This window comes from Camelus ferus, chromosome 2 (assembly GCF_009834535.1).
Source record: "Camelus ferus isolate YT-003-E chromosome 2, BCGSAC_Cfer_1.0, whole genome shotgun sequence".
NCBI lineage: Eukaryota > Metazoa > Chordata > Mammalia > Artiodactyla > Camelidae > Camelus > Camelus ferus.
In genome coordinates, this window is record NC_045697.1 from 49299545 (window position 1) to 49311431 (window position 11887).

General features: G+C 35.5%; 1 protein-coding gene across 1 annotated transcript; it reads left to right on the forward strand.

Annotated features, from left to right (window-relative positions):
- The first annotated feature begins 2532 nt into the window (after positions 1–2532).
- CXCL11 (C-X-C motif chemokine ligand 11) lies at positions 2533–4859 on the forward strand. The gene is made up of 5 exons (XM_006176315.3): positions 2533–2605; positions 2895–3011; positions 3589–3715; positions 3819–3891; positions 4128–4859. The coding sequence occupies exons 1-5, from the start codon at positions 2575–2577 to the stop codon at positions 4167–4169; spliced, it is 390 nt and encodes a 129-aa protein (XP_006176377.2). The 5' UTR covers positions 2533–2574; the 3' UTR covers positions 4170–4859.
- The last annotated feature ends 7028 nt before the right edge of the window (positions 4860–11887 follow it).

Genomic DNA, 11887 nt, shown 5'->3' on the forward strand with positions numbered 1-11887 from the left:
GGCTTGGCCCCGCCACAGCCCCCGCCCCCACCCAGGTGCTGCACACAGGAGGAGATGGCAGCTGTGGCTGCGCCCCGCCTCTCTTCTCTGGAGAAGCACCAGTAATGACGGCGCAGGTCTGAGGAGACAAGGGCTACAGCACCCCTCCACCCAGGGAACACCAGCCATCTTGCTTTGCTTTTTTTTTGCAATTTATGGGGAACTGAGGTTGTTCTGCTCCGTATCCCCTCCCAGCTACAGCGCGCAGCACCCTGCAGTCCCTCAGGGCTGCCTCAGTGCAGCTGCCCCAGTCCTCCACAGGGCTCAGGCAGCCTGTCCCGGCCCCAACTGCTGGCTCGTGTCTTGGGCTGGGTGTTGCAGGGACCCTTTGTGCCCGTTTAACTCAGTTCTGTCGGTCAAGGGGTGCTCGGGGCAGATCTGAGCCTCAGCGGCTCCCCCTCCGTCTTGCCGGCCTCTCCGTTGGAGAGGGAGACCCAGTGAACAAGCGCCAGTCCTCCTTTGCCGCTCCCTCACCACAGGACTGGTCCCACACTGGTTTGCTTTTTCTTCTTTCTTTTTTCCTTTCCTCTTACCAGATTTTTGGTGTCGTTGTCTTTCGAAAAGGGCGATGTTCTGTCGGAGTTCGGCAGGTGTTCTGGTTGGCTGAGTAGGTCCGTAGATGTGAGTTTTGGTGTATTTGTGGGAGAGGGTGAGCTACAAGCATCCTTCTACTCCACCACCTTGCTTCTCTCCAAGACTAAGAGGTTTTGACAACTTGTACTGGTTGATAAAATAACTTAAACGCAGGATATGTCTAAATAAATAAATGATTTCAAAATAAAATGTAATGATAACTCTCCAGAGAAATGCAAATCAAAACTACAATGAGGTATCACCTCACACTAGTCAGAATGGCCATCATTAAAAAGTCCACAAATGATATATGCTGTGAAAGGTGTGGAGAAAAAGTTACCCTCCTACATAGTTGGTGGGAATGTAGTTTGGTGCAGCCATTATGGAAACAGTATGGAGATTTCTCAAAAAACTAAAAACAGACTTACTATATGATCCAGAAATTCCTTGGGTATATATCTGGAGGGAACTCTAATTCGAAAAGATACAAGCACCCCAATGTTCATAGCAGCACTGTTTACAATAGCCAAGACATGGAAACCTAAATGTCCATCAACAGATGACTGGATAAGGAAGCTGTGGTATATTTATACAATGGAATACTATTCGGTCATAAAAAAGAATAAAATAATGCCATCTGTGGCAACATGAATAGATCTAGAGATTGTCATTCTAAGTGAAGCCAGAAAGAGAAAGAAAAATACCACATGATATCACTCATATGCAGAATCAAAAAAAAAAAAAAGAAAAAAGAAGAGACTAATGAACTCACCTACAAAACAGAAACAGACTCGCAGACATAGTAAACAATCTATGGTTACTAAGGGGAAAAGGAGTGGGAAGGGATAGATTTGGGAGGTTGAGATTTTCAAATATTAACTACTATATATAAAAATAGATTAAAAAAACAATTTTCTTTTGTATAGCATAGGGAACTATATTCAGTATCTTATAATAACCTTTAATGAAAAATATGAAAACAAATATGTATATCTATGACTGGACACTATGCAGAGATTGACAAAGTATAACTGACTACACTTCAGTTTTTAAAAATGTAATAATTCTCCCCAAAAAAGTTGAGTAATCCAAAATAATCATCTGAAAATAGTAAACTAGTTATAAATCCCAGGTTATACTAAAAAAAAAAAAAAAACTAGGAAATAAGAAATATTTGAAAGAAAGTTACAGTGATTTTTTTTCTCATCTTACAAAGGGAGGAAACAGAAGATTCTATTCATGGTAGATGTAAATAATTAGAAAAAGGCAGGTAAAAACACTTTTAAGGTTACTAGCAAAACATAAAACAAAGTATTTTGTTCAAATCATGTCAGAAAATGTTAAAGAAAATATATTCAAAGTTAGAAAGAAACCAAGGAAAACAAACACAGAAAAGAAACAGCAAGGAAGCATTTTTAAAAGCTTACAGATTATCAATTACACAATAAATAATTAAATTCACCTATTTAAAAGTCCCTTTGATATGATGTTTAAGTGTACGCAAGTGACATATTTAAAGTAGATTTAGAAAACTAAAGAGGAAAAAGTAAAGATACAAAGAAAACAAGAGTTACATCAAAGCAAAATCCAAGAAATAAAAACAACACACGAGAAAAAAAGAATCTTTTATAAAAATCTACAACTTACACAACTTTATGTACTAAAATAAGTGTTTGAGATATACATATATGTAAAAATTGTTAAACATGCAAAAAGAAACGGATATAAATTCAGAAGTACAGTTCTTCAGGAGACTTCATTAGCTGTTATAGTCAGCAAAATAGAAACAAGGTGAAATTAAAAGGTTGTCTGATGTTAAAATAGGCCTCATATATGATTTAAAAACAAGGAAAGAGAAAAAATTAGGTTTTTTAAAAGAATGTTCCTTTGTATAGTTATATGAAGGACAGAGGATGAATTCACAGGACTGAAAACAGGAAGACAATCTTCTTGAATGAAAGAATGAACAGCAATCAGAATTCCACTGCCCCAGGTAATCCAACAATTAAATACATTTCTAGGAAATGCTACCTTAAGGCTAGTTCCCATCTGGGTGTATCCTATTCTAACTTATACAGCTCTTTACTGTCTACAAACTGCTTTCACAGTCGTATCACTTTCAACATTGAACAAAAGGAAAGGACAGTAATACTTAGATGAGAACAAAACAGAAACTCTTGGAAGAAAGGAACATGACACAAGGAGGGAAATTCCTGTGCCATAAGAGGATTGTGTACAGAATGCTTTATATATACCAATTAAGAATTTTCTTCCATGCTCAGCATTCCTACTCCCTCCAAGAAGAGTCTCAAAGTCCAAGCAGCAGCAACAGACAAACATGAGTATGAAGAGCATGGTTATAGTCTTGGCTGTGATATTCTGTGCTACAACTGTGAAAGGTATATGGTACTTTTTACTTCTAAACCTGTAAGTTTCTTTTCTAATGCTTCAAATGTCTTTTCTTCCACTTTTATACTAAAAGATACAGTAAATTTTTATTTAACCTTACACATTAGAAGTTACTACAGCTTTGGTAGAGAATATTGGAAATACTTTAAACATCAGAGATGATTGCTGAAACTAACAGTGATAATTTCATGGAATTTATTTGGCTACAGAATTGGCAGGAGGCTTTAGTAATATTTAAATGTTTGCTAAGAAGATTTTATATGAGATAATGTTATTAGCTTCCTGGAAAAATTTTTGAGCATAAAAGCAAGAGGCAGATAAGCTTGATATCTAATAAACTTCTTTCATGCTTTTCTTTATTCTTTAATGGTTTGCTTACAAATTCAAAGAGGAAATCATCAATTTCTTACTTAAGCTCCTTTTCCAGTAAGAGCAGTGTCGACTGCTGTCTGACAAACTATCTTTATCCTTAATGAAAACTTGGCCCATCTCCTTCAACAAGACGATAAACTACAGCCATCTGTTGCAATCAGATGAATTAGTAACTGATGCTATGATCTGTTCTAGGATTTCCCATGTTTAAAGGGGGACGGTGTCTTTGCACAGGCCGTGGAGTAAAAGCAGTGAAAGTGGCAGACATTGAGAAAGTCTCCATAATTTACCCAACTAATAACTGTGACAAAACAGAAGTGATGTAAGTAACGTACTCAATGAAGATGACATTGGTGGTGGCTTTTTGTTTTGTTTTTATGTTTTTCCATCCAAAATTTAAGACTGTTTGGATCTTCCTTTAACAGTATCACTCTGAAAGCACATAAGGGACAAAGATGCCTAAATTCCAAGTCAAAGCAAGCAAATGTTATAATCAAGGTAGGTTACCAGATTACTTCCATTTTATAATCTGTTTTTTCCAAGAGAAATCTTTTGAAAAAATAAAGACAACTGCAGAATGATTCTGTTATGATCCTGTGTGAAGTGTTCTGATAAGGGGTTTTTGGTTATAACTAGCTTCCCTTTCCTGCCATACGTTTTCTCAAGTCAACTCTTAAATCGCTGGGAAACAAGAACAGATCAAGTTTGTAAAAACTCTCATCTTCTCATTACAGAAAGTTGAAAGAATGAATTTTTTGAAATATCAGAACATATGAAGTCCTGGGAAAGAGGATTTGAAAACCTAGAACAACTTACTGTGACTACTGAAATGATGGGAATTCTTAATAGGAAACTGACTTTCTGCTGCCTGTTGCAATGTACACTCATGCATTTCAAGGTTTAGGAAACTTTCTAGGAGGTTTTATGCTTATAACTATTCTGCTGTGGCTATAAAAACATCTCTGTCTCTAAAAGTTATGTCTGTACTTGATCTATATATTTCATGTTACACTATAACATTATTACTGGAGTCAAGACCATGGCTTGTAAGTCAAAAGCACCCATGTGTGTAATAAACATTCCTGAAGTAATTTTTTATTCAAATCCACATTTCTTTCCCCCCAAATTATATATGCATATAAATGGAAAAAGTTTTTATATATCACCTTGTTTTATTTTTTTTAAGTCTGTAATTCATGAAATATACTATGAAGATAATTATAAGGTAAGGGTAACTAGTAACAGTGCAAATATTTTATAACTGAGTAAGTAGCTCTGATCTTGGGGTTTTTTTTTTAACAACTTGGCTTTTTTTTCATTGAGATGTTTTGAAGCAATTAGGATATATGTGTTTACCATGAATTTTGGTTTATCTATTCTTATAAATTATAGCAGTATTTTGGACATATTTTAAACATGAAATTCTTTGTCTACCAAAGTAAATGTTGAAAAATAAATATATATGCTCATCTGGCAATCACCTTTACTTTGTGATTCTTTTGCTTAGAAAAATGTCTTTTTTTAAGTCATACCTCTGTGATAAAAGTTAGGGATATCTAAAATAGTTTCACATTGAAAAAAATCAAAATAATTTTTCTCTAATAAACTACCAAAACCCTTCTTAAAACAGAAACAATCATATGTTATCCAGAAATGTAAGATTCTTTAAACAATTTCACCTTGTATTTCAAGAGGCATACAGCCACCTGTCATTACACAGAACTGTTCTGAAAACATATTTTAGTAAGTAGTTGTGGAGGACAGCTATCTCTTTTTTTAAGGGGACTTCCTAGGTTCAAACTCCCTCCTTACTCAGGGAAAATTCCTTATTATGTGAGTTTGGAAGGAGGCCAAAAGGTAGAAGCCAAAGGAAGGAGTTCCTCCCTGGTAGATAGAATAAGGTCTCAACCAGACCACTCCTTCCCTAGACTTTGACTACATCTAGCACCACAAAGATGCTATCACCAAGAAATGTTTAAAGAGGCATACTGTAAGTCTTTTAACAGTGGATCCTAACACGTTCCTGTAACATGACTTAGGCTAGTCCTTCCTGCCACCTAGCAGCTTTAGGTTTTTCTACATTTTTCAAGTCTAATTCTTCAGTCTTCCTGTAGATTCTTTAACTATCAATTAAATTCCTTTCCTGCAGAAGCTAGCCAGAGTTAGTTTCCCTGCATGTATCCAAAAATCTCAGCTGTTACAGCACTCTTATATAGACATCTACACATCTCAAAAATGAAAATAGTTACACAATTACCAAAAAATCGGTTATTTCTGTTTATTTGAAAACAAAAGGACAATTTAAATTCATCTTTTGTGTATCCTTCTCATTGATATCAAAGAACCAACTATAAAGCACATCAGAGAATGCACAGAAAATAGCAGAGGAGGATGCCTGGAACGTAACAGGCCCTCCTACTGACTAGCTTTTTGACTGGTGCCTACAAGCAAAAATGAGAAACCAAAATGTTACCTAGGGGATTTGTATATAAATTTGTATATTTATTCCATGATAATATAATATATAGTATAAATATTATATATACATGTATCATAAATCTGTAACTTTCTGCATAGAAATGGGACTTCTATATGAATTCCCTGGATAATTTTAAGACCTGCATCTATTATTTGGTATTTCCAGTGATTTTTTTGGAGTATCTTTAAAAATAAAAATTCACTGAGTAAGGGCTATATGATAAATTTGGTATTTTTTAAAGTAAAGCAGTATAGACCACCAGTACATTATTAGTGAGAAACAACATATACTTAAATTTCTTCACAACAAAATGAACTAATGAAAGAATTAACATACTTGAGCCAAGCTCCTTCTTATCTCAGTACGTTTACACATACTATTCCCTTCGTCCATTCCTTCACTAAAGCTAATGCCTACTTGTCACTTGTATCTCAGCTTAAATGACATTTTCTCCAAGAGGTCATCTTTGAAACCACCCCTTCAATCTAAACTAAATTAGGTGTCCTATTTGTTTTTGTAACACTCTACTTCTTCATGACACTATTTGCTGCAAATAAAAAAGTATTCCTGTGCCTGGCAGATAACAAACCCTCAATAAATAAGAATAGGATGACTGAACTGCAATAGAAACTATGGGGAAACGGACCCACAGCAGAGGAATGTCAAGAAGGAATGCACAATTGTAGGAAAGTATAAGGTGAGTTTTGAAAATCATAATTAGATTGGTTTGGCTGGAAAGATGAAGGACATCAAATATCTACCTAAAAAAAATCTTGAATTGTGCCCTCTATAAAATGAGTATTCATTAAATGCTAATGAACAAGAAAATGACCCTATCCAAGTTATTCTAAATTATGTAGGGATGATGTAAAAGGCTGGTTGGAACTGGGAAAGCTTGGGAAATGGAATATGTTGCCATAGCTCAGGTCTATCTTTACCAAACTTCAAGTCATTCTCAAACCACTGTTACAATTTTTTTAGCATATTTTTGATCAATCTTCATTATTTTTTACAAGTTCTGTGTACCACCTTTACTTTGCTTACATTTGCAAAACAACATTATTCACAACAGCCAAAAGGCAGAAACACCCAAATGTCCATCAATGTAGTATTATTCAGCCATAAATAAAGGAATAAAATACTGATACATGCTACAACATGAATGAACCCTGAAAACACGCTCAGTAAAAACAGCCAGATGCAAAAGGCAACCTACTGTATGATTTCATTTATTTGAAACATTCAGTATAGGCAGATCCATAAAAACAGAAAGCAGATTAACGGTTGTCAGTGCCTGCTGGAAGGAAGCAATGGATACAGAGTTTCTGCTTGGAGTGAAGATGAAGTTCTGGAACTAGAGACAGTGATGATTATACAACATTGTGAATATACTTAATGCCACTGAATTTTATACTTTTAAATGATTAAAATGGTAACTTTTATGTTATGTGTGTTTTACTGCAATAATAATGGCTAAAATAAGATGGTAATGGTGAAAACAAATACAATGAAATTACATTTCAAAACGAATCAATAAGACAGTGATAGACTGCATGTGAAGGCTGAAGCAGAGGACAGAAATCAAGGAAAATGCTAAGGATTTGAATCTGAAGTAGAGGCAGTGAAAGGATCAAAGAAAAAAATCTGAGGTTTTGAAGTTTAAAAGACTAGTACTGCCACTAACAGTAATAGGTAGATCAGAGGAGGTTATGGTTTAGCAAAGAAAGCTGCAGGTTTGGTTTTAAATATATGGAACCTGAGATGCCAAATATTCACAGTGATTTAGAAGTCCAGAACTGTTTCTTCTAATTAACCAAGAGGAGCTTTCAAACAGATGTAGTAGTTCTGGATAATACTGGTAGAAAAGGAAAAATTATATTTCATTATTTTTGTTTATTGAGTACAGTACTTATATACCCAAATAGAATTAATATACCTTGTTCGTAAAAGATTTCCAGAACCAACAAATATAAATCTTTTTTGATGTATCCAGTGCATTCCATGGATTATAAATAACAGTACATTCAAACACACACAACTGTTTGGGGTTTTGTCTGTTTGTTTTTTCGAGGGGGATTGGCAAGGCAGTGTTAGTTGCTTCTTCTTGCCTTGTCTACAAATTCTGAGACTGAGATCATTATGTACACTGCAATTATAGTTTCACTTAAGTACCAAAGAAAGATAACTACACTTGCTGGAAATTCTGGCACCATAAATACAGATATAGTTGCTTGGTGCTGCTCAATAAGCTGCTACTATACTGGAAATACCCTGAGTTAAATCACAGACTTTACATGATTTCCCATAAATCATGACTTTGCCTTTTTCTGTGAATTGTTCACAAAGAAAAGACAAATTGTCAATAAAAGCTTGAAAAAAAAACTAAAATATGATCTAAAATATAGTGACATGCACTACTGAACTACATCATATTGAACTACATTCTTAAGAGTCCTCACCCCCAAAAAGACAACTAACAATGAATCAAAATTAAAACTAGATATTTTCTAAAGCTTCTGATTAAAAATGGAACAAAATATTTATAAAATTCACATATACTTTATTTAAATCTCTGATTTATGGGAAGGAAGGGGGGATGCACCATACTTAACAAAATACACTTACTTTTATGGTGCTCTCACTATAGTTATCATATACACTTATCTTATTAAGGTATCAATATCATATATACTTACCTCCTATATATATATATATGTATCTTTTATAGTTATTTCCTGTCCCAAATGATTAAGTCTGTCACATTTGTAAAAGTCCTTCCAAATGCATGAATTCAGAAATACAGCACTCTATTTCAAGGTATGTTCTCTGTCATCTACAGCAATATCCAAAAAAAGACCAGGTCTGCCCCTACCTCTCCCATGACCACAGGCCTCTCTTCAACAAAGCCATATGCCCATGGCCTACCTGCCCTGACTTCATCAAATCCCAGGTTGTCACAAGATTCTGAAAATAAAATCATCTAAATTGTCTTTTATATGTCAACCAAACAACAAATATATCTATACCTATACACCCATACACACACATTCATACACATATATTCTATTCAGCCCATTAAAGATGATAGTAGGAAACAAAGCAATGATTAGGGACCTCTTGTCATTTATACTTCAAATAACAGTACCTGAAAGTACAATCCCTATCACATTAAATTTCTTTAATTTACCCCCTTTCAATCCTATCTCTGTGAGTAAACTTCAGGACCCAATTAGCTCTTGTCCAGACTACTGTTAAGAACCTCCCTGGTCTCCCTGCCTCAGTCTTCCACCCTCCAATAATGCTTCAAAATAACCTCTGACAAAGACTCTCTTCCTTGAGCAACCTTTAGTTTGTTCTTCTGAACCTCTTCTTCAGTAGGTTTCCATGTTTGTCTTTGGAGAATCCACTTTTAGCAAGAATCCTACTAAGTCACTTTACCAAGAATCCTCCACCCTTTATATCTAATCACTCTTGATATCTGGTCAAACTCCTCATCTCCCACCATCACCCAGTGATACCACTCTGACTTGTATTCAACAAGAATTCTATTAGGTCAGTTTAGCAAAAATTACCTTACTCCCTTAGTAATTTTCCATCCGCTAATCCCCTGTTCCACCACATACATACATACATACACACACACACACACACTCCTCGGCTATAAATCCCTACTTTTCCATGGAGCATTCAGAATTGATCTTCTAGCCATCCACTTTGATAAATTCTATTATTTCTAAAACTTAGTAAACCTGGGGGGGTGGTTATTTAGACAATCTCCTATGCAAAATTTTATTTCTTCTCTTCCAATTCTTATCGTTTGAATTTCTTTCTTTCTTTTTCAGGCTAGGACCTATAGCACAAAGAAGAAAAATGAGAAATCGTCTTCTGTCTTGTTTTGTAAATTCACAGCATACTCTTATTCATCAAAGGTAAGCTATGTTACCTATATAAGCCCTTTCCTAAGAATAAATGCTGCATGATTTCAACCCTCTGTTCCACCAGGAGAGTCATGCCTATGGTTGGTGAATGCTGCAGACTAACAGATACATCTGACCACACAAATAACTACATCATCCAGAGGGAAAATACTATTTGCTGCACCTAGGAGATAAGCTGAAACTCGGCCAGAAAGCTGGCTATATTTTTGAAATGTTGGCCAGTGAAAAATTCATTTAGACTTGTTAAAATATCTTTTTAATAATCTGTCATCTTTAGAACATCCTGAAAGGTGGATAGGTTAGGTTTTATAATGCATATCTGAAACTAAGAAAACTGAAGCATAGACAGACCTAACAATCAGTTGAAGATCACAGAGCAAGTGAGAGACCAAACTATATACTGCTATTCCTAGATTCACAACCCATTTCATCATCCCTTCAAGTGTGAGAAAAGCAAAACGCTGCATGGTGTAAATATGCATGCAAACAGAAGTCATTCTCAGGCTTTCCCAAGCATGATGATTTTTAAGTATATTTCACTCACTTTGCCCTGGCTGTGAATGATGAGACACAGAGGTAACCAAAGTGTGTAGCTAGTATTACCACACACTCTTAGCTAAGGGAATCTTTGGCAATTCAGTAAAAACCATGAAAGGCAAAGCTTTCCCCCTCTCCCATACTTCCAAGGTGTACTGTACATCAGCTGAGGGGATTCCCAGTCTACAGAAATCACTGAACTCCTTCTGCTCACTTTTTAGGAAATTTCTTCTAAGCACAGTAGTTTCTCGGAAAGCATTTTTTTTCTAGGTCTGTAATAAGTCTTGTTAGGGCAGACTGTTTCTTTTTGGCCTGATGCCACAAAGTCTTAAAGATAAACCAACAGCAAAGGAAACTGAAACTAAAGATGGAGTATTTCCTTAATTCTTGTTTTCTTTCAAAACTAGACTCAGATCAGTGAATATTAAGAAAGTTAATATATCAAAAGCTTTGCAAAAATTGAAATACAAATTTTAAGAGTTATAATTTAGATTTCCATTCAAATGATTCACATAAGGTTGGCTGTGGATGTAACAAGTAATAGTTGTCTTGCTATTGTCTCTAAAGTCTGATTTTTCTTTTCTGAATTCTCCACATTGACCACTTACATTTCTCTCCTGAGCAGATCCCCATTCAAAACAAGAACAGTCCTTTGTTTGGATTCTGTTTTTACCAGAAGACATTCTGATTACTCATTCAACTTCCCAGGTTCTCTGATAATGGGAAAGGGTGACTTGGATATCAGACGCAATCATCCTACTCACTGTAAGGTCCTCATTATAAATGAATAAACTGTCTTTTTAATTTGCATGAGTCTCTTGTAGATTTCTCTTGTTGTGGTTGCACAACGATGTGAATTAACTCTTTGAGACCGTGTTTACCCTGGATGATTAGGAAAAAATGAGAAGTTCTGGACCTGTAAAACTGAGGACCAGATCCTTACAGAACCCTAACAAGGTATTACCATCCCAATGAGGCTGTACTATTCTGCCTGTTTGATCGGCATCTCTGTATACCATTTTTTGTGGTATTTCTTGAATTGCGTATGATCTCCCTTCCTGGCCACTTGTCTAAGTACAATTCACATTTAGAGGTTCATCTGAGTATTTTTGGTCTTAATGAATACATTCTCCTGTGAACCCCCATATTATTCACTGTCTATACCACTCACTTGGCACTAATCATACAGTTGCTTTTATTGATATTTATTGTTTCGTATGTGTCAGTGTCTCTATTTAGAATGCAAGTCCATCAAGGACAGAAATTGGATCTTATCCTTCCTAGCATTCCCTGAGAATAGCTGTGGTTAGCTTGGTTCCCTACACAAAGTACACAGACAGTAATGAGAATAAGCACAGCTCTCCTCATTCTTCTGCTTCCAATACTATGCACAATCACATAGATAATGGGCACTGAAGAGATTTGCATTCCTTCATTCATTCAATGCATAATTACAGGTGCACCACCCTTTGTACATTTATATTTACCCCACAGTCCTAGGAATGAAGATTCTGGCCAATAGCTAGCTGAGAATATCTGT